Here is a 20963-nt window from a genome sequence, read left to right as displayed (position 1 = left end):
CAATATGGTGTCCTTAAATTTTATGTCGTTAAAAACTGTACTGGTAACCCATGCCTAAGAATTGGATGTTTGAACGACACCCGTATACCCTCAGCTTTCCAATCAAGTAGTTACAGCACAGTTCTTGGCACCCCAAATAGAAGTAGCCCATATGTATGTGAAAGGATCGAAATCAGTACTTGTAGCGATATAGTCTCCTACTAAAGTACCTTCGAGATCTTGTATTCATCTATCTACAGCCTTGTCAAGATCTGCCTTAGCAGAGGGTGGCCTATGACTCGAGCGAGTCTTCTTCATCACAATTGGGAATCTTCAGTCGACAATCAACCCGTTTACCAACCATCTACCATCATGGCCATTCTTTTTCGTGCGGTAATCCAATAAACGCCCTGGCGCCAATACATGCATTCGAACTTAGACAAATGAACCCTCTTAAGGTTGTGCGGCGACGCCGTTGAGCACATTACACCAGCAAGACACTGTTGATGCAGCCCTCGTTCTCCGGGTTGTTAGTAACCTGGGCGTAGCGACCCCAGACGACCTTTCCACCAGCGGTCACGAGACCAAGCTCGCTGACGTTGACCTCGATAACGGTACCCTTGGTCAAAACACCCAGCTGGGTGTAAAGAGGGTTCTGGGGGTTCTTCTTGACGCTGATGATGGGGAGCTGGACAGTGACACCAAGCTCGGGGTGTGTGACATTGGCCTTCTTATAACGGAGACCCATAGGTCGAATGAAGCGCTCGTGCTTGGGGTTACGTCGAGTGAAGTCGGGTCCGACAAAGGTAGGTTTGGTGACCATGCGCTTCCAGGCCTTTTTCTGGATCTTCTTACCGGTCTTGACAACCTTGAACATCTCCTCCTCGCTGATACCTCGTACCTTGGGCAGGGGAACGGCAAATTTGGCCGCCTTCTCAGCTCGCTTATTCTTGATGGCGCTGCTGAGGGCCTTGGCAGTCGAGGGGTTTGTGCGGTCTAGCAGATAAGAGGGCATAGGGGTTGTGGGCTCCTTCTCGTCGGCGGTCTTGACGTTGCGCTCCTCGTGTGCCTTGATGGCCTTCTTCATCTGAATCTTCTCCTTGTGTCGCTTTTGCTGGTACAGCTTGGCTCGGAGACCGCGCAGATTCTGGGCATCCTGAGAAGCCTTGTGGCCCTCACGGGCGGTACGCTTGCGAACTCGTTCCTCGTGATCAAGACGGCGACCGTGTAGCTTTCGCCATCTTTCCATATACTCGTTCTGAGGCTTTAAGGGAATCAGTTATTCATTCTGGCAATCGTTCGCTCTTCAATGCATACCATGTTGTCTGTATCGCCCAGGCAGGGACTTTATTATGGCTAGCAGGAAGTTGATGCTGAAATTTCCCTGGCGATAAAAAAAAAGTGGCGGTTTATCGGGAGGCGGCGCTAGCACTGAGACCGTTCTGTCGGCGTTCGGTGGTACGCTTTTCCGGACACATAACACTTGAACTTTTTCGAGATGCACTACAACGACTTCAAGGTCGACAGCCCATTCCCCTCAATTGACCAGCGATAGTGCCCAAGTCCGAAAGGCACTGCGGTCTGCAATGAGCAGGGTACTCTTCCGGTCCATGCTGGAGCTTAGAGCTTCCAGCGCTCGACTCTCGACACCCTCGTCTCTATGGGCATACCAAGCCCGCGCCTTCACCTCCACAGCTCCCATCGTCGAGCCATTCCCTGAGCGTCACCCAAAGAGTGCCACCAATCCCACGGCAAACGAACCTCGACCCCTCGCTTTCAAAGTCAGCCATCCTACGCCACCTCCAAAGCCCATGGAAGACTCAGTCAGGAACCTTCTGCCATTTCTTGCAGCCCAGCCAGACCACTACATCACTGTTCATATCCATGGGTTTCCCTACCTTGTGCGCGAAGGCGATCAAGTCCGTCTACCTTTCCGTATGCCTGGCGTTCAACCTGGAGATGTACTGCGACTCAACCGTGCGAGTGTCCTCGGTAGCAGAGACTACACTATGAAAGGCGCTCCCCATATCGATGAGCGGGTTTTTGAGTGCAGAGCTACTGTTGTTGGAACAGAATCTGAACCGCTACGAATCAAAATCAAGAAGAAGAGGAGGCAAAGGAGAATGAGGCAGGCAAAAAGCAAGCATCGATATACTATTCTACGGATTTCGGAGCTGAACATCAACAACTTGGAGGATATCGAATGATTTACGAGATGGCGGAGGGTCGAGAGGAAGATGTTTCGAGGATTTGTTTCAACAAACATGTTGATGCCAGTGTACAGATAGGAAATGCCTTGAAGCAATGTACCATTACCAGCATCAAGCTGGCTGTACTATTATACAGCAAACTTTGCAGAGCCAACAGAGCGTTTCAAGTTTGTTGCTATCGCTGAAAAATGCCTTTATTCAGTTGACTCGCTGAAACGCGCGGTCAAAGTCATAGACGCCCCTGGCTTCCGAAAGCCTTGCCATATTATAAGAAAAAATCCCTTATGTCTGAGGTACAAAAGTAGGTATGCAGGTATGCAGCGAATGACAAGAATGATACTCCTCAATACCCAGCTATGAATGCTTTCTTTCTAATCCGTTCAAATTGGTCATAAAACTCATTGATCCAGCGAGCAATAGCGCCCCGACAACTCCAACATTATGCATGATGATTCTTCTGTCACATTCTCCCGGCCATCGCTTTCTTAACACTGGCCCAATAAGCCTGTGGCCAGACGCTCAAGCTTTCGCTCTCTGTTGGCATGCGCTCCCGGCATCTCGTTACCACGCTCTGGATGATTCTAGCAAGCAGCTCCTCGTCAATGGGGAGAGCCTTGTCGGTGAGTTCTGCGGGGTATAAGAAGGGGTCGGACTCGTGCAATAGCTCCTCGCAGGTTGGTCGCATATGGTGATCGCGGTTAAGGCAGCGACTCATAGTGCGGATGAGTGAAGGGGGAACGGACATGCCTCCCATGCCACGTGAAGGAAATTCGATGTCGTGATCCCAGTTAATGATGGCTTGACATCTTGACATCTGGTTGGCGATGTGGCCAAATGGAGGGAGGCCATAAACCATTTGATACAAAATGCAACCCAGAGACCATATGTCGCTGGGCTTGCCCAATTTCATAAGCTTAGGCCGGCCTGGAACGCGGCCACCTCGGGGGTTATTTGAGTCCATGAGAGACTCAGGTGACATGTAATTGGGTGTTCCAACCTGAGTCTCGCGGTGGACGTTGACAGTCTCATCAGTTTGAATAGCGTTCGCGATGCCAAAGTCAATGAGCTTGAGCTGACCCTTTACGAGCACAAAATTGGCAGGCTTGAGATCAGAGTGGACAATATCACACTGGTGAACTGCTTGCAAACACTCGAGCATCTCTTTCCAGTAAAATCGTACAAAGACTGGGTCGAACTTGGCAGCCTCGGGGTTATACCGCTTTCTCAAAAAGGTATTGAAGTCGAGTTCTCCAATCTCCATAAGCTGCACTAAGTCAGTAAATCATCCGCGATGCTGGCTGGTGTGAATTTACCAAAGTGAGAACTTGCTTCTCTGTATTCATCTCACAGTCAAACAGCTTGATAACTCGCTCCACCTCTCCAAGCTTCTTCAAAAGATCAATTTCTCCAAGATAACCCTTAATGGTCGAGTCATCTGCATTCTCAAGAGAAACGCGTTTCAGGGCGAACATCTTGCCATTCTCAGCAGCAACACGGTACACCTTTCCACTGCCACCTCGGCCAAGACAGTCAAGTCGAGTATAGGCTACACCATTCACTCGCAGAATGTTCCTCCTTTGCTTTGCCTGTGTAGTCGTAGCAGCACCCGCAGTAGTAGTGGCAGCCTCGAGAACAGACATCTTGGGTGGTGGCGGTGGAGCCTGGCGAAGGGGAGTATTTCGTGCCATAGAAGCAAGAGGCTTTCGGTCGGGTGAGACTGTTCTTAGGGGAGCCGGGTCGGCACTCATCGGTCTTTTTGGCATCTTGTCAAGAAGAACTTCCATTGATGGTTTCGTCCTCTTGAGGCTTGCTTGGACATCGTTCTCCTGATCCCGACCGGAGGGGAGTTCTGGGCGAGGTGCGGGGAGTCTGTAGTGAATCTCCTCCTCCTGCTCAGGCTTTGGTTCGGGCTCGGGAACCTGAACCTCTGGTGTAGGCTCACGAGGTGATGTTTCCCTGGATGCTCTTGCAGAGCCTAGGCGTAGGTCCAAGTTGGAAGCATTACGGCGATGGACTGCCCTCGCAGCGGCTTGTCCGCTCACTGGGCTTCCTGAGTTGAAATCTCGAATACCGTCTCCATAGTATGAAGCGGCATGTTGATCCTCCCCGGGCTGGCTCTCAGCTTCCTGGCTAGACAACATCAATTCTCCATCGGCGTTGGGCTCCCCCTCCTCTTCGCTCTGCCTTCGGCGACCGCGTCGGGCTGGTCCGCTCAAGAAGCTACCAGCAACCTTGCTGACGCGCTTCACGCGCATTGAACTCTGCAGGTTAATATTATCCTCGGGCCGTGTCCTCGTACTTGTTGAGGGGTATCGAGAGACACTGCCTTGGTGGAAGGGAGGAGGATTTCGCGCGACTGTGGCTGGCTCTTCAGGTTGGTCGTTGTCGTCAATAGCAGATCTATCTAACATGGATCGCTCCATCGACCTCCCTGAAGAAGGGCCAGTGGAGCCAACTCGGCTCCTGTTGCTTGGAGAACCAGCATTAATTCGGACTACGCGTCCACCTTGTGCAGGTGTGTTCACTTCCAATTGAGAATCATGCTTAGAATCCTTGGAGTCATGCTTGGAATCCTGTCTCTCGTCAGAAGACATATCGCGGCTACCAGGGCGGCTGTGAGGTTGAGAACGTTGATTTGATCGGGAGACAGAAGTTGAGCGTCGCTTTGTTGGCTTCATCTGGCTAAGGCTCTGAGGTGTGTTGCTTAATCTTACAACCCTCTTTCGTACCGGACTTATTTCTCTGCTTGTAGCTGGTGTCGGGCTCGCTTGTCTTGAGGACCTTGCATCGTGGGCCTGGACGCTTCCGGATTGTCTGTGCCGGCGTGTCTCAGTCGATGATGATGTGGACGCGTTCAGCGCACTGGTGCGTCGCCGCGTCCTGGGAGGTGAAGGAGCTTGCTCTGTTGATGCTGGGGCGCCGTCGCTCAGCAGCGCCTTGGTGAGAGCGCTCAGCTTCATAGGTACTGGGATCTCATCCTCGGAGCTGTCGTCGTGGAATTGCTGAGGTTTGGGATGGTAGCCCTTCGGGAGAGCAGCACTTGTTGTTCCTTGGAAGTTGTCACTGTGATTCATAAAGGGTCGCGATGGCAATCTCCTCAAAGCTTGCCGCTGGGATGTTCGTCGGACAAGACCATTGCCCATTGGTGTGGGCGAAGCTGTCGCCATATCGATAATGTTTTCAAGGTAAAGCGCGTTCGGGCGTGTGTAGTGATCGAAGCGGTAAGGAATTGGTGATGGCTGATTTAGCGACGGGATAAAGTATTTGCTACGAGTCGGTTATTATTGCCATTGCTTGCATTGCAAGACGATTTCCAAAACTTGAGACTATCGCGTCTGGGTCACGGAAGAGAGATATGGAAAGCCAGGCGTGTTGTTCGACGAGAAAATATGGTCCAATCAGGGAGCTGTCGGTTGCCGAGCAACGAACCTCTCCTTAGCGGCCAAGTGTAGGGTTGCAATTTCATGCGGCATGACTGCTAGAAACAAGGGGATTTGACTGATGCCCAATCTTCTGAAAATTGCTAAAAGCCACATGGGCATTCTATACGGTTGAAACGGTCGAAACCACGAGTACATCGTAGTCAATTATAGAATCTGTGTTCAAATTGTCCAACGTTATGACAAATACTCTGGAACGATGTTGAATATGTACAGGGTGCAGTTATTTGTAGCATTAACAAGTACCAAGATGCATGACTTGGAAGAGAAAAGCAGATACAGTTTGGGGATATCATATTCTAGCAGACTATAACAGCCATATATCCAAGCTAAAGCGTATCCATTTGGGAGGGTTTAGAGAGTCTTCTTCGGAGACATTTCCTTTGTCAAATATTACAGTTTGGATTTCGAAGTCAAGCTACCCCAGCGAACAAGCAAACATGTCTTTCTCCACAAAGAAACTAGGCCCATCAAAGCGATCATTAAGGTACTAAACTAGGATTTTCTGGCCAATCACACATCTGAAACATCGACGTTACGTCGAGTTTGCAAGTGAGCCACATCGTCAAACCAGCTCAAGCTTAGTAGCCTGCCTACATCCATACTTGTAGAGTATCTCCCCCTCTCTCATGCAGGTTCGCATTATTCCCAATCTCATTCTCTCGCCATTCAAAAGGTCGATGCGCTCGCAATGGCAACTCACAGGGGGCGGCCATGGGCGCGGATTTTTACCTTGACCGTCCTCGTCCTCGCTTTTACGGTAGTTGTCGATGCCTCAACTGGCGACAAGTTGCCAGAATTTAGGGATTGCCTCAAGGTGAGCCAACGCAGCACAAAAGCGACACCAAAAACTAACCACGGCGACAGGTCTGCAATGCTGAAAACTGCTCCCCTGATAAACCGCAAACTCCAATCCGTATATTCACCCGTTCCGCACGTCCAAAGACACAGCTAATGTGAGCTCCCGACAACAGCTGTTCTACATCGACTCCTATTCTGGACTTGCACCAGCGAATGCGATTATGCCTGCCAGCATATCGTAACGGGTCAGCGCATGGCCGCGGGCCTCACGGTCGAACAATTCTACGGGAAGTGGCCCTTCTATCGCTTTCTCGGCATGCAGGAACCCTTTAGTGTCCTCTTTTCTCTCGGCAATCTCTGGGCGCATTGGGATGGCTTGAAGAAGGTCCAGTCCAGGATACCGAAATCTTACTCCCTGCGAATATTCTACGATTGGCTAGCGTATGTCGGTATCTCCTCTTGGGTTTTCAGCTCTATCTTTCATACTCGGGATTTCCGGTTCACTGAGGAGCTTGATTACTTTGCTGCTGGCGCCAATGTCCTGTACGGTCTGTACTACACGGTCATAAGGGTTTTCAGACTGGACAAACGCACCCCGCGAAGGAGAACCACCCTGCGAGTTTGGTCGCTCGTCTGCGCCTCTCTCTTTCTTGGCCATGTCTCGTACCTCAAGTTTATCCGCTGGGATTATACGTACAACATGACTGCAAACGTGGCAGCAGGCATCGTGCAGAATGTCCTGTGGACCTGGTTTAGTTTTAAGAGATATAGGGAGTCAAGGCGCATGTGGGCTGTCTGGCCCGGTTTCGTGGTCGCTTGGATTATATTTGCTATGAGCATGGAACTGTTTGATTTCCCACCTTGGCTGGGTTGTATTGATGCTCACAGCTTGTGGCACTTCATGACGATTGGACCGACAATTCTATGGTACAAGTAAGTTTTTCCGGCCTGGTCACTATTCTCAAGTCGCTAACATCAGGAAGCTTTCTAGTCAAAGATGCTCGGGACGATATGGCTGGAAGCCAGAGACTTAAGCTTTAGTAAGATACAGACTCATATCAATATCAAGATCCACATTTCATATAATTAATTACATAGTTCATATTATTCATATTTCTGAATGATGTGGAATATATAATTATCATAATACGTACTTCTTCGTTGCAGACTCAGGTTGTGTTAAGAAGTGATTATTGAATAATGCGAGTCGTCTAAAACGGTCCGGCAAGAACGCATCAACATCAGAACAACCCCCACATTACCTATTCTCCCAACTCCTTGCAAAGAGCGAACCAGCCCTGGTTTCCCACCATGATCTACTATTCCACTTTCTCATCGCGCCACGCCTAAAACAACACAATAGATACACGTCTTGATTTTCCTTTGGCTTTTGATTAGATCTGTGGTTCCCCTGAACACGCAGACGAAGTCAATATGATCTGCCCCCTTCGACTCTTAAGAGCAACATTGAATCTCTCGCAGCCCTTCCAGGTGCTCTGCGTCAATGCAAAAGAAAGGCAGGGTTTTTGTGGCAGATACGTTCTTAACCCAGCTTGAACACCCCCATGACTTGGCTGGGTACCATGACCCTTATGTGCTGAGAAGATCACGCACTGAAAGCCCTCGGCCTTTAGAGTCACGACGATCGTTGTTCAGCATCAGCAATGCAGCCATGGCCTCTTGATCGAGTTCGCTCTGGGGGCCGAGAGCCGGGCTCGCCAACGCTGATCCAGGTGCTGAGGCATCGCTGCGGGCATAATGTGGCGCACCATATATCTGTGGGCCAAATGCTGGAGATGTGCCAGCAGAAACGCTGTAACTATAACGCCGATGGTCGGTTGATACAGAAGAATATGATTGCGCCCTGTTGCGGGAATCCTGAGGCGGGAGAGCAGGAGACACTGATGGGTGGCGAGGGTTACGATCTGACATTGCAGTCAAGGCGGGCGACGTGACATCGGAGTCCTCCATCTCGACATCTTCGTCACCGACTGGGTCTTCTTGAAAAGTCGGGTGAAATTCACGAATAGACGGCAAACGGTCGCGTCCTGTGGGTGTTTGCCGCCCGGACTCGGTCTGGCCATTATCTTCCTCCTGTTGTGCTTTCAGCTTGGAGATGCAATCCTCCAGGTATCGAATATACTCGATTGACGCCTGCCATACAGAGCCTTTAGTCAGCTGTGATCCCTATTTTAATGGACAAGATTTAGACATATACCTGTAGGATCGACAACTTATGCATGTCTCCTGTACAAGCCGGGATCATTCCTTTGAGCACAGCAAACTCCTCGTTCATCTTACTCCGCCTTCGACGCTCGATCAAACTATGTGCGGTTTTCCTGGCAATTTTTCGACCTGCTGCGCTTGTAGCACTCGGTTGCTTCTTCTTCGCCTTATCGTCCGCGGCCGCATCTCCTTTTTCTGACGCTATTGTCTTGAGGTTGGCTGCCGTGGCTGTTTTTGCTGATGCAGAATTCTTGCTGGTCGTCTTCGCCTTATCTTTGCTGCCACCGTTGTCACCATTACCATCCTGCCGGGGCTTCATCTGAATGATTTTGCGTGATCTCGTTGGTGGAGGCGGCAGGGCAAATGAATTGTCCTTTTGGTCTTTCGCAGTAGAGGAACGGCGGCGTGCCTTCACTGTCTCGGCAGGCTGCATTGGATATATTGCTCCTGGGGATGTTGTAGTGAGTCGGTGCGATTTTGTATCTGTTGGTGAGACCTGAGACGACATGGTCGGCGATATGCGGGAAGCATCATGGATTGCTGGAGGCGGCAATTCAAAAGACAGCTGAAATGAGGAAAGCTGTTGAGTTCCGTCCTTGCCTTTGATATCAGATGAAGAACCAGGTGTGAGAGGAAGGCCTGGTCGAGGCATCCTGGAATCGTGGAATCTGAACTCGTCCTCAAAAGGCAGCGATGATACTTGGTTGCTCTTCGCGAATGATGGCCAATCGAACAAGTTGGTCAGTGTCAAAGTCAAGGGAGTATTCAAGAGAAGTATAAATAAAGAGAGAGATAAAACCACTATGGCTATCCTGAAGTTTTGAGGAAAAGCGTATATGGGAGTTTCAAAGGCAGTCAAGTTCCAGTCTCGTTTGAGAGTCAAGATAAAGGTACGGGCATGGGGGCAAAAGACATTAAATCGGTCACCAAGATCAGCCTACGGATACAGTACCATACATGCTCCAACGACAATAGATGAACCAAACGGAAGATGCACATGCAGACACGAACACGCAACGCCTAGCCAACGAGTTTCACGTTCGAACCCGCTTCTTCCCTCCAATCCAGCGCAATGAGCAGCAGACTATCTCAGGCTTTGCCCAACTTTATCCTAGAGCAACCAGGTTAAAGGGATGCGATTTCATGGACCAAGCATCATCGAGGAAATGGTCGCGTGCTCTATTTGGTGTTGGACGAATCAGCGTGAGGAATTGATCAACGTGGTCGGGGTAGACTTTTTGGTGGGCAAGGGTCCAGTCTCAGAAGAAGAGCAACAAGGCTTTGGTGGCCGTCCATTCTCGATGAAGAAAGACCTAAAGTTACTTGGGGTCTTTAATGGAGGGCACGAGGGTTGGTATCGTGCGGCATTGGCACCTTTGTTTGGAATGAAGGTCAAGGTATCATGATGCTCGTAATAGGTATAAGTCACGGTTTTTTTTTGTAGGTGAGTGAGCTCAATTGTCTATTCACGAACGCCTCCCATCTTTCACTATCAAGTGAAAGGGAAATAGTACCGGGAAGTAGGATACTAGGAGTCCGCACCAACAAGTCTACCCCCGAACTTGGGCCCAGATCGCTCAAGTAGTTAGGATCATACAACGAAAGATGGAGCTTGATGAGATCTCCAAACTCTCCAACCTTTCATCTCCACCTCCCCTTACTTACATACACGATACAATCAATACATTAGGGTACTTCACATTCGGCTCCCCATGCCATTAAAAAAAAAGCCCGAGCAGCGAACAAACTCAAGAAGTATCATGCATCCTTCGGTTTTCAAATAGGTAAAGATATACAACCAGTGCAGAGTGGCACGTGTCCTGTCCTATCTTGACCCCTGGGAGCTCACAGACACAAAACAATCCGGGATCGATTAGGACAAGACAAGGTTTCTTTTCAACATTCGAATCAACTGTGGAACAAGAAAGGTCGCAACCAGATAATTCATCTTTGTTATTCGTCCTTGGACTGATTTGAGCACGTGCGCGTCCTTTCGACGTCGACGGCTTTTTCTATCATATGGCACACCCCAGCATTTTCCCCAATCCTACTCCGTACTACGATGAAATCCACCCATCACCTTCCTGGGTGAACCAACGTGGGGAGAGACCCTGGGGCGGCTCTTGGCCAAGAACGTACCCCTGGCAAGCCACGGACCCACAAGCAAGGCTTGATCACGCTGCTGCAGCGATTCAAGATCCTTGGCTTTGCTTCCTAAGCTTTTCGTCAAGACACTTGATCGACAGCCAACTCTCAGTGGTCTATCACATGCAGTCGTGCTGTTAGATGTGTGCTCTTTTCCTTCTGTCACGGGCAGCCCTGTAGAAGTTCACATTCGTAAGTCTTCCATGTCGTATCATCATTGTCCGAATTCCACTCCAGCTTTTGTATGCAGACGGTATGCTGGTAGTCGGCACTTAGACCTCGTTGCTGGGGTAGGTGATCTTGGTGGTAGGAGTGAACTCCTCCTTGATCGCCCGAACATTGACGAAGCGGGTCAGGAGGTTCTGACTGCCGGCCTTGTCGTTAGTACCGGAAGCACGAGAGCCACCGAAGGGCTGCTGGCCGACAACAGCGCCAGTGCTCTTGCAGTTGACATAGAAGTTTCCGGCAGCGTTGCGGAGGTGCTCCTCGGCGAAGCGGGAGGCTTCACGATCAGCAGCGAACACGGCACCAGTTAGGCCATAGTCGGAGGTGGTCTCAATGAGCTTGCAGACGTCAGCCATGGCGTTGGGGGCAGCATCGTCATAGATGTAGGTGGTGAGGATAGGGCCGAAAAACTCAGTAGAGAAGAACTTGTGGTTGGGGTTGGTAGTGGCGTAGATAGTAGGGTGAATGAAGTAGCCCTTGGAAGAGTCGTACTTTCCACCAACAACGAGTTCGAGGTCCTTGTCGGACTTGGCCTCATCAATGGCACCGGAGAGTTTCTCGAATGAAGCCTCGTGAATGACGGGACCCATGAAATTGGAGTGTTCAGTAGGGTTGCCAATCTTGATGGCCTCAACCTCAGCCACAAGCTTCTCCTTGAACTCGGGCCACATGGACTTAGGGACGTAAAGTCGAGAAGTGGCACTGCACTTCTGGCCTTGGAACTCAAAGGCACCACGGACAGTCTGCTTGACAGCATTGTCAATCTCAGCTGTAGGGTCAATCAGGTGGAAGTTCTTGCCGCCAGTCTCACCAACGACACGAGGATAGCCTCTGTATCGGCCCTCAGCGATACCCTGACCGATGGTACCATACAGCTGACGGAAGACAGCGGTGCTTCCAGTGTAGTGGAGAGCAGCAAACTCCTTGTGCTCCAGAACAACCTTGGTGATGTCTACAGGGTTACCAGGAACGAACTGGATGACATCCTTGGGAAGACCAGCCTCGATGAGGATCTGGTAGACCAGCCAGTTCGATGCAATGGCAAAGTCACTGGGCTTCCACACAACGACGTTTCCGAGAAGAGCAGGGGCACCAGGGAGATTACCGGCAATGGCAGTGAAGTTGAAGGGGCTGACAGCGTACACGAAACCCTCGAGTGCACGGTACTCGAGACGGTTCCAGACGCCGGGAGAGTTGTGCTCAGGCTGGGTGTTGTAGAGCTGCTCAGCGTAGTGAACGTTGAAGCGGAGGAAATCAGCCAGCTCAGCAGCGGCGTCGATCTCGGCCTGCCAAGCGTTCTTGCCCTGGCCGAGCATAGTGGCGGCCATGATATCGTAGCGGTACTTGGTGGAGATGAGGTCGGCGGCCTTGAGGAAGACAGCAGCTCGATCAGCAAATGGGAGTGTCTCCCAGGCAGGCTTAGCAGCAAGAGCAGCGTCTATTGCGGCCGAAACATCAGCGGTGGTAGCAGTGTGGTAGGAAGCGACAGTGGTGGCATGGTCGGCAGGGTTCTGCTGCTTGGAGAGGGCGGAAGCCTTGATCTATGAGAATTCATGTAAGACAGGGTTCTTGCGGTGGCCTTGACTTGTTGGAACTTACCTGCTTGCCACCAACTACAACGGGAACCTCAATGGGCAGCTTCTTCTGGAGCTTCTCAATAGCAGCAGTCAGACCCTCGCGCTGGTCACTGCCCTTGGCATAGTGGTGGTTGGGCTCGTTAAAGACCTTGGGGGTCTTGAAGGTAGCCAAAGTCGCAGCAGTTCGCATTTGCTGAGTCTGAGCAACGCTGCGGATACCTCGGGCACCAGCCCTGTTGAGGAACATCATGGAAGACATTATGATGTGATGTGATGTGATGTGATGTGATGTGATGTGATGTGATACGATGTGAATGTTCTTCGTTATCGAGAGTCGTCGAAGTGGAGGGAGGGGTATCACAAAGGCAAAAGACAGTAACAAAAGACTCTTGTTCGACGACGATCGAAGATGGAGGATGAAGAGGAAGAAAAGAAGACGAGGGGAAGACGTGAAAGACGGGGGAGAAGAAATAGAAGATAAATCCCTGGCACGACAACCAACGACAACGATCCTGACTAACAGAAATTCCGATCTTGGAACAGTTATCACGACTCAAGACCCAGATCTCGCGTAGCAATTCCTCCTCGTCTCAGACAAAAATACTGCACTACCGTTGCCACGCGAGCTAAGCTGCTCTCCTCACCAAGCTACACACACCTACAACAGCTAATCTTTGCTGTGGTCGCGGCTTATCACGGCCTAAAAAGTGAATGCGTGGGGACATGGCACATGACGTCGCCTGTCTTCCCCAGCTACGGTAAGCCCGGGAACAGAAGCTGATAGGCCAATGGCTCTCTGATGCTGGGGCCGATCTCGGCAGATGGGGCCTGGCATGTTATCTTTGTTTGCCCGCGAAGAGCCGCACCGTACCACTAAGAGCGGTAGTCTCTATCCGTATTTTTACTGTATTCCAGAAGCACATATCGAGATTTTTTTTTAAACTGATTTCCAAGATTTTAGAGCATATCAGGTAGCGTTTCAAAGGTGATGATGGGATCTAGGTATGTTGTACAAAGCATCAGCGCTATAAATCCTGCTTTACTTTTTCATTTATATATCCCTTCATATGCCAGTTTTTACGCCTTCTCCCCAGTTCCCGCTAGGATGAGAGCTCTAGACGAGGTCCACTGGCGTTCCTGATAAACTATGGCCGCAGTTTTCCGAACGTGGGGGACTTTGATGGTCATGTGCTATCTCGAATTGGGCACAGATAGTGGTTCTGACAATCGAAGACTTTGCCTCTTTTGATTTGGGAAGCCTGGGGAAGAAATTTTCCTTATCTACCATACTTTACAAGACGAGCTTTTGATGACAGAAACACACGGTCCAAGACGGATAGGTAGTCATGATATAACTTAGTAATGCTGAAATTCGTTTGATTACCTAGGTAAAGAGAAAGACATGACTCTGATCAACCCCGCTAACTCGATACTTCAATGATGCTCTACTAAGATATCTCTCTTCCCCAGATCCATACAGCCTACTGTTCGTCCAATAACTTAGCTTCATGTGCATTTTTATGTCAGGTAATTGCCTTGGACGGGTATAAACAAATGAAAGCTATCCTATGGGAATAGCTCCTCTCTGACTGGTCTCCCTGGGTACCCCCTCACTTTCGTCCTCTTCCAATTCGCCTTTGCAAGCCGCCTCCTCCGGCCCGGCCCCATAATCGTTGGGCCCACCCCGTAATTGCTCTTCGCAAGCCCGTAACACCGGCCCGAACTCTAACGGTCTTTCGTTTTGTTTGACGACTCTCCTCCTAGTGATCAGCCTTCAAGTCCTCCTAATGCTGGCTGCCTGACGCGACCGACTCTCTGGGCGTCATAGGCTCGTCTCGCTGTCGGTAGTTGAGCAATGGTACCGTCAAGCCGTACATCTCGGTTCGTCCCTCCTTGTCATGCTGGTTGATCTCCACGTTGATACATACGTCAAGTGTTCCGTCATTGGACCTGCCATGGGATTGTCTCGATGCTGCCTTGTGTGTTGTTCCAGCCTGAAGCTCTCCCATGTGAAGTACCTTATGGCCATCGTTGCCCAGGAAGTTCTGCTCTAATGCCTCCGTCCCGTTCTCGCCATCGCTGCCATTGGGGGATTCCGAATTGTTGGGTGAGTTTTCGGTAATGGTTGCAAAGTTCCGGCTTGGCATTGTGCAGTGGTTGTGGTTGGCCGTCTTATTTGAGTCGCCCGGGTCTTTGTTGAACAGATCCAACAGGGTCTCATCCGTCTTAGCATTCAAATGGTGGATCTTGTTCCTCCTGGCCAGGAGGTTTGCTACAGCCGTTGGTGGTGGCTTATTGACAATGGCTGACGAGATAACGTTGACCATGTAACGATGGTCCTCTTCAGCCGGAATCTTCAGACTTGGGTTGGAGTAGAAACGACCCAGTGCAGCAAGGTGAACATCACCTCCAAGGATCGTCACACGTATGTTGAACTCGGCAGATATTTTTTGAAGTTCAACCACCAGTTCTCGTCTTTCCTTCTTGTGTGTCCTGGCAGTGTAATGGTCATCAAGATCATCCAGAAGATCGATGCTGCCGTCGAACTGGTTGAAAAGACTTCCACCGAGTCCAAACCGTTTATTGAGGATTTTGATAGGACCCATAACAGGACTGCGGAAGATGTTTTCGAGCCATGTCAAGCGCTACATCACGTTGTTTAGCTTATTTGCATCCCGACGGACCTGCTGGATCTAGTTACTCACGGGATAGGCGATCGGAATACCGAGGAGGAGAATCAAGTGTTTGATTGACTCTCCTGCCGCTGATGCTGCTTCAAGCTCCGAACGAAGCCTTTGGAAGACTTTTTTGTATGTTTCGGGATAATTGATTTGATGGCGAGTGCGCTGTACAGCTCATTAGCACCGTGGCTCACAGAAATAGATCCACATTGAACGAACCTCTACTCGAGCATCAATGCCCAGCAGAGCAATACGGGCACCGAGGCGTGTATAGATGTTGAATGAGTGCTCAGCAACGTATGGGCCTGGGTGATCGCCGACTATATACTCAGGGGACTCAAACATGGGTGCAACGTAGGTATCCATCAGTTGGTTAGGGTCAGGTCCTTGACTTGCTTTCTCAAGGGCGGCATGGTCTATAAGAGGTCAACACGAGTGACTCGAGCATGAAGAAAGCGATCCTACCAGAAGTATAAGTCGACGCAGGAGGTGGCATATGATGTTGGAAGAGCATGTAATATTTATGAGCAGTGCCGCCAATACCGCGGAATACATCACACTGCATGAAGTTATCGACATAGGAGCCGAATCCATCAATGATCTATAGCCAATTAGTAGGGTAACCAGAGAGCCAGAGCCGTTTCCGAAACTCACGTCGTGATCATCCCAGATATTGATCTGGGGGATCTGTCCATTGACACCAGCAAAGGGGTCAGTGTTATACCAGCGAATATAGTTTTTGAGGTAATAGTCGTCGCATTCTGCTCGCATTGTCTCTGGGAACGGGTACTCTCTACGTTTCTTGGGATTACTTATATCAGTCCATGGGCGGAGAGGACCATCAACTCTAATGCCATCGTTGTAAATCTGGTCACCACCGCCAACCATGACATGAAAAGGGATCTCGCGATGCTTTCGTGCCACGTCGTTCCACAGCGCCGGTCCGCTCCAGGCCTCCTCGTCGGTTCCAACACTGAAACCGTTGCACGAGTGGAACATGATACGCATGGACTCGGTCTTTGCAGGGACAAAAAACCTGTTGACTCGGGGCTTGTACTCGGTGGAGAAGCGTAGTGCGGGCAAAGCATATTCATAGCTGGCCTCTGTAGCTTGAATTGGGACACTGATATCGAAAGCCCAGAAGGTGTTGCGCGGATCCGAGTAAAGACATTTCCCATCAACACGTACCTCCTCTTGAGCCCCATTTGTCGGTTCCTGGCCTGGAGAGCCACCCTCTTGGGGCTGAACGACTTGCTTCAGGGACAAGTAAGGCTGGTCCAGGGGAATTTTGCCACCACCTTCCACGACTATGAGAACGCTCCCATACCATCGTCCCTCGTTCATACGACGGTAGTTCAGAAGAGGACCACACACGATGGTCTTCCCGTCAGGGGCATTTTCTCCACGGGCGCCTGGGCCAGCATGGCTCTGGCCTACATTGTCACCTGCAATGCCTCCATTTATATCACCAGCGGCGGCGGTAATGGGTCTATACTTTTCCGTGTCACGGTTATCGTCTTCTGGTTCAATGCGGGACTGGTTGAGGAAGTCTGTAAGCTCGCCCACATTACCAGTCGTTTGGTGAGGGTCTCGTGGTGCGCCATCGCCAGTGAGCTGTGAAGCATGCGCAGCATAAGCAGATGATTCCTGGTGACGCCAGCGGCTGGCCGACGCATAAGGATTTCGTTGCGACTCGGTAGTCGCAGGTCTGTCTGCAGGGTCCGACATTTTTTTGTATGATCAGAATTTGGAGTTGAGCGCTGGTCCTCGGGTTCTTGCCTGGGTATGCAGGTATGTATGGAGGCCTCCAGGTTTTGCGGTGGCACAAGATTAGTTGTCGCAATATGCGATCGACAAATTGACGACGCGGTTTATCGCTGAACGCGACAATAGATAACCGTGGAATTGAAGGCGCAAGAGTTGTTTATTATCTGCTGAGTCCAAGAAGACTTTGATGTGAAAACTACAGACGAGAATCTGACAATTTTTGGGACAAGAACTCGAAGATTAGACTGACTGCAGACAAGGCTAATCTAATAAAAAGAAATGTAAGACAGCGACAATGGTACAGCACAGCTGGATGATGACGCAGGTGCAGCCAGAGCGCATTGGCGCAGGGGTTACAGGCACCCGACTGTAGTTGCGATTGCCTGACCTTACACTACAAGTACTACCTAAACCTACCTACCGAGCACCTTATGAAAGTGGCAGTACCTCTCCACCATGCAGAAGAGAGGATGTACCTCATTATGTTAAGCCGACGCTGTTTCGACTCCTTCATCAGTTGGTCGCGACATCAACGTCGATCCATTTTCTTGCTTTCCGAAGCTCCATTCAAGGCACAAGCTAATTATACCGAAACTGAGATCAGGGAATTGAATGGGATAAGATGGCGCCAAGAAGATAATCATGTCTCTTATTGGTCTATCGGCTATATTGGACGTGATCCCTTGGATCATCCATGGGAGAGCCAAGACACCATCTCAAAACCAAGCCCCATTGGGATTTGGTGGTTGTTCCCTACTCAGATTAGCTGGCCAGGTTGTGAACCCTTCCCAATAAGCAACGGTTGACGGGGTGATGATCCCCTGTGCGAGTGTTCTGCATCGCGAATTCCGATGACCCAATGGGCAAGAATCGAACAATATCATGTGCTTTAAATTCCCGAGTTTTACGAACGATCCAATACGAATCACTTGGCATTGGACGAGCTTCAACACGCTGCCCACTCGGAGGGGACATGAAACCCAAACAACCCACACCTAACGTCATCTAATCTTAAGCCCAGAGAGATATTCGTAGCAGTTCATTAGATCACGTATTGGTTTTTATGTATGCATGATCAGTGCACTGACTTCTTAGAAGATAAGTATGAATTCATAACATATTTCTGGGCGAGCTTCGTTGTTCTTTCCACTGTCATATCTTCGCCATTTCATCCCTATAAACTTGTGTATCTGTTTAAGCTAGTAATTAAGCATGATAGTATGTGGCGTCATGGTTATTGTTGAAAAGCTGGAATTGTGTCTTTTAACGGTCTTGACGTTTTACCTCGATGTGTGTAAACCTTACTGATACTTCAGCAAAATAGATAAAGGCAATCGTATTCACATCATAACCTAATTGCATTGATATTCTGGCATTTGTTTCTCAAAACCACGGCATATTAACATAACCCGTTCAATTTTTACTTTTGGCTTCTGATTGGATGCCTGGTCTAATGCCAACGAACTTTGAAATTCGACTCGCTCATGTATGCTCGGTTTTCTCTATCTGTTTGACATGCACAACGCGCCGGCATAGAAACTGCCTACTATGTAAGCAGATACATAGATAGCTTGCACAAGAACGCCTGAGATATAAATGCATTAAGCCAATCTACGCATCAGCGTTCATTGATACCTCAAATCATCAAGAAACTCAATATGTGAACTGCAGATTATAGGTACTCGTCCGTCCCGTCCTGAGTTGGCCTGTACCATCGTGAAGGCTGCCAGTCGCGGTTAGCCCAGGCTCCATGTTGGGCACGACGGTCACGTGCACGTCGGCCAACGCAAAGCCGACCCTCAGGGCCCACTTAGTAGATCAATCAATTCAACCTTGACACACATGTTCAACACTCCACATCATCCATTACATAAGCAATCAGCCATCTTATCAGCCTCGAATTCTCTCGAAAAATTTCAACCTTTCAACAACCTTGGGTGAATTGTTCCCAAAGAGTGTCAAATGACTGGCCACCAACAAGCTGCACCGCATCATCATTACGATCCATCCTATATCATCTCTAGATCACAGCATTATGCTCGTTGGAGAGTTCGAACACGAGAAATGCATCCTGCGACTCATGTAGTTCAACTCGACGTCGTGATAGCACCAGATCTTCAATACGAGTATCTAGGACTCAACCAAGGTTAGTACCGGTGAAACAGTGAAGTGCAGTCGAACTGCGAACGGCATTAGTGTGTACAGCAAATGAGCTATTCAATGCTCGCCTTGCTGAAGGAAACTTCTTCGTGCCGAGATTGCTATTCCCCTACTATTACCAAACACCTCTGCTCTTGTAAACCCACGGACAATGGTGCATGAAGATAGGGGTACATGCCATTACATGGCGCATGTTATTGTTAACGAGTGAAGCTGCGTTTGTAAGGTCAGTCGTAATCTTTGGCCACCTGATGCCCTGTATCGTGACCCGCCGCGATGGCTGTGAACGAGAATGCCACGCGAGAGAAAAACTGCCAAGCCTGAGACCGTGAACCCTCAATTTGCCAAGTCGCTTCTGTTATTCCGAGGATGGAACGGCAACAGGGTCAATTGTTGTAGGTTCGCGTATTGGGTAAAATTCTCGAGCCAAGTCAGACAAGCCTTGCTGGGTGACCATTACTCCATAACAAATTGATGAGAATTCCCAGTCACCACACGCTTGCGGTCTTGGAAAAGACATGCAGTGGAAAAACAGACGACGCCACGTTAGGGGTTGTCCTCGAACGCACGGCGTGGTTGGTGCCCACAGGGCCCATCGAGTTGGAACTCTGTTTCCCTCGGATTCAGCCGACCAGGGATTCTCATAAGCGCATGTGTTATTTCTTGTGTGCGTTTGGCTTGCAGGTTACTCTGTACAGAGTACTAGTAGTTGTTCATTTCCTCGGATCAATTGCCCATCAAGGAAATAGCCAAATCCAGCTCAGGGAATGGGCTACCAAGAGAGACAGCCGTATTCCAGAGTTGAACAGCATGAAGCATGCAAGGGAAATCGAATTGAGGGTTATTGCTGCGACGTTGTGATTCCGACTATTTCACACTGTAACCTGCAGTACGTAGTAGTCAGATACAGGTGCTTTGCAGCCACAGCCGCAGCCGAGTCGCAGTAAGCACAGGAATAGTTATCCGTAAACTGGGTATAATAACATGGAGAATTCTCGTCACCGCCACATTGATATACCCAGATGCTCCCAGCGGAAGAGTAGACCAATGGGCTCAGCACGTGCCGGGATGCAGAGCCATCATCTTTAGTTATCACCGCATATCGAATGTGAAAAGTTGACCTTGAACTCTCTGTGGTGGCATGTTAAATGCTGGGCCAGCGATAATGGCCGAACGGGAGACAAATTCTCCTGACAGTACGGATAACACAAAACAACTCGAATAGAGACATTTTGGTGTAACAACCCCCCCAACAACGCTTGTTCTCAGCTATGAAATTACCATGTGCCAGATCAGTATTTGGTGTGGTCATTGAGGATTTAGCATAGACTCTAAGCCTGACCAGGTAAGACAGCTGGATAACATTAAGGAACGTCATTAACACGTTATACCTTATTGACGTTGGATACATAAAGGTACTTTGGGTGGGGGGCCGGTGAGAAATGAGCTCTCCTTTGTACAATGTCCATGGACGGACAAATGGACCCCTTGCTCGGAGTATGAGCCTTCCGAAATCCGAATCTTATCGGTTTGTGAACACTCGATGAAGAGCCAACCAATTATACAATTACTGAACATGTAAACAAGTCAGGAATGTTGAAAGACTGAGGTAATGGCTTTCGAGACTGGTCATATAATGAAGCGTCTAAGAGGTCTATTTTATGGCCGGCGGGTATGGATGATGATGGGCGAATCGATTGGATTCGGTGCCGCTTGTTGAATTCAGACCCAGCTACTCCGTACTCTGTAATA

At 49.6% G+C, this 20963-nt stretch overlaps 7 protein-coding genes across 8 annotated transcripts; 2 read left to right on the top strand and 5 right to left on the bottom strand.

Moving 5' to 3' along the window:
- Positions 1–103: 103 nt before the first annotated feature.
- Positions 104–1364, bottom strand: FVEG_01262 (ribosome biogenesis protein n). Its single transcript, XM_018888119.1, has 2 exons — positions 1297–1364; positions 104–1243 (listed from the first exon to the last, which is right to left on the bottom strand). Exons 1-2 carry the CDS (start codon positions 1297–1299, stop codon positions 464–466), a joined length of 783 nt encoding a protein of 260 aa, XP_018743961.1. The 5' UTR covers positions 1300–1364; the 3' UTR covers positions 104–463.
- Positions 1365–1466: 102 nt separating this feature from the next.
- Positions 1467–2542, top strand: FVEG_01263 (hypothetical protein). The gene has a single exon (XM_018888120.1). It carries the CDS (start codon positions 1566–1568, stop codon positions 2184–2186), a length of 621 nt encoding a protein of 206 aa, XP_018743962.1. The 5' UTR covers positions 1467–1565; the 3' UTR covers positions 2187–2542.
- On the bottom strand, positions 2330–5528 carry FVEG_01264 (TTK protein kinase). Its single transcript, XM_018888121.1, has 2 exons — positions 3503–5528; positions 2330–3453 (listed from the first exon to the last, which is right to left on the bottom strand). The coding sequence occupies exons 1-2, from the start codon at positions 5354–5356 to the stop codon at positions 2650–2652; spliced, it is 2658 nt and encodes an 885-aa protein (XP_018743963.1). The 5' UTR covers positions 5357–5528; the 3' UTR covers positions 2330–2649.
- Positions 5529–6170: 642 nt separating this feature from the next.
- On the top strand, positions 6171–7597 carry FVEG_01265 (hypothetical protein). 2 transcript variants are annotated; one of them, XM_018888122.1, is made up of 4 exons: positions 6171–6446; positions 6497–6545; positions 6604–7363; positions 7414–7597. In XM_018888122.1, the coding sequence occupies exons 1-4, from the start codon at positions 6321–6323 to the stop codon at positions 7469–7471; spliced, it is 993 nt and encodes a 330-aa protein (XP_018743964.1). In that variant the 5' UTR covers positions 6171–6320; the 3' UTR covers positions 7472–7597. The 2 variants fall into 2 exon arrangements, with proteins under 2 accessions (XP_018743964.1, XP_018743965.1); XM_018888123.1 differs by having other exon boundaries at positions 6497–7363.
- Positions 7523–9953, bottom strand: FVEG_01266 (hypothetical protein). The gene is made up of 2 exons (XM_018888124.1): positions 8649–9953; positions 7523–8584 (listed from the first exon to the last, which is right to left on the bottom strand). Exons 1-2 carry the CDS (start codon positions 9306–9308, stop codon positions 8021–8023), a joined length of 1224 nt encoding a protein of 407 aa, XP_018743966.1. The 5' UTR covers positions 9309–9953; the 3' UTR covers positions 7523–8020.
- A 14-nt stretch (positions 9954–9967) lies between these two features.
- Positions 9968–13286, bottom strand: FVEG_01267 (delta-1-pyrroline-5-carboxylate dehydrogenase, mitochondrial). Its single transcript, XM_018888125.1, has 2 exons — positions 12626–13286; positions 9968–12567 (listed from the first exon to the last, which is right to left on the bottom strand). The coding sequence occupies exons 1-2, from the start codon at positions 12860–12862 to the stop codon at positions 11074–11076; spliced, it is 1731 nt and encodes a 576-aa protein (XP_018743967.1). The 5' UTR covers positions 12863–13286; the 3' UTR covers positions 9968–11073.
- A 555-nt stretch (positions 13287–13841) lies between these two features.
- Positions 13842–17586, bottom strand: FVEG_01268 (hypothetical protein). The gene is made up of 5 exons (XM_018888126.1): positions 15939–17586; positions 15750–15885; positions 15504–15700; positions 15309–15449; positions 13842–15248 (listed from the first exon to the last, which is right to left on the bottom strand). Exons 1-5 carry the CDS (start codon positions 17010–17012, stop codon positions 14388–14390), a joined length of 2409 nt encoding a protein of 802 aa, XP_018743968.1. The 5' UTR covers positions 17013–17586; the 3' UTR covers positions 13842–14387.
- Between the last annotated feature and the right edge of the window lie 3377 nt (positions 17587–20963).

This window comes from Fusarium verticillioides, chromosome 1, assembly GCF_000149555.1.
Source record: "Fusarium verticillioides 7600 chromosome 1, whole genome shotgun sequence".
NCBI lineage: Eukaryota > Fungi > Ascomycota > Sordariomycetes > Hypocreales > Nectriaceae > Fusarium > Fusarium verticillioides.
Note: the sequence above shows the minus strand (reverse complement) of the source record. Positions and strands in the feature narration are given on the sequence as shown.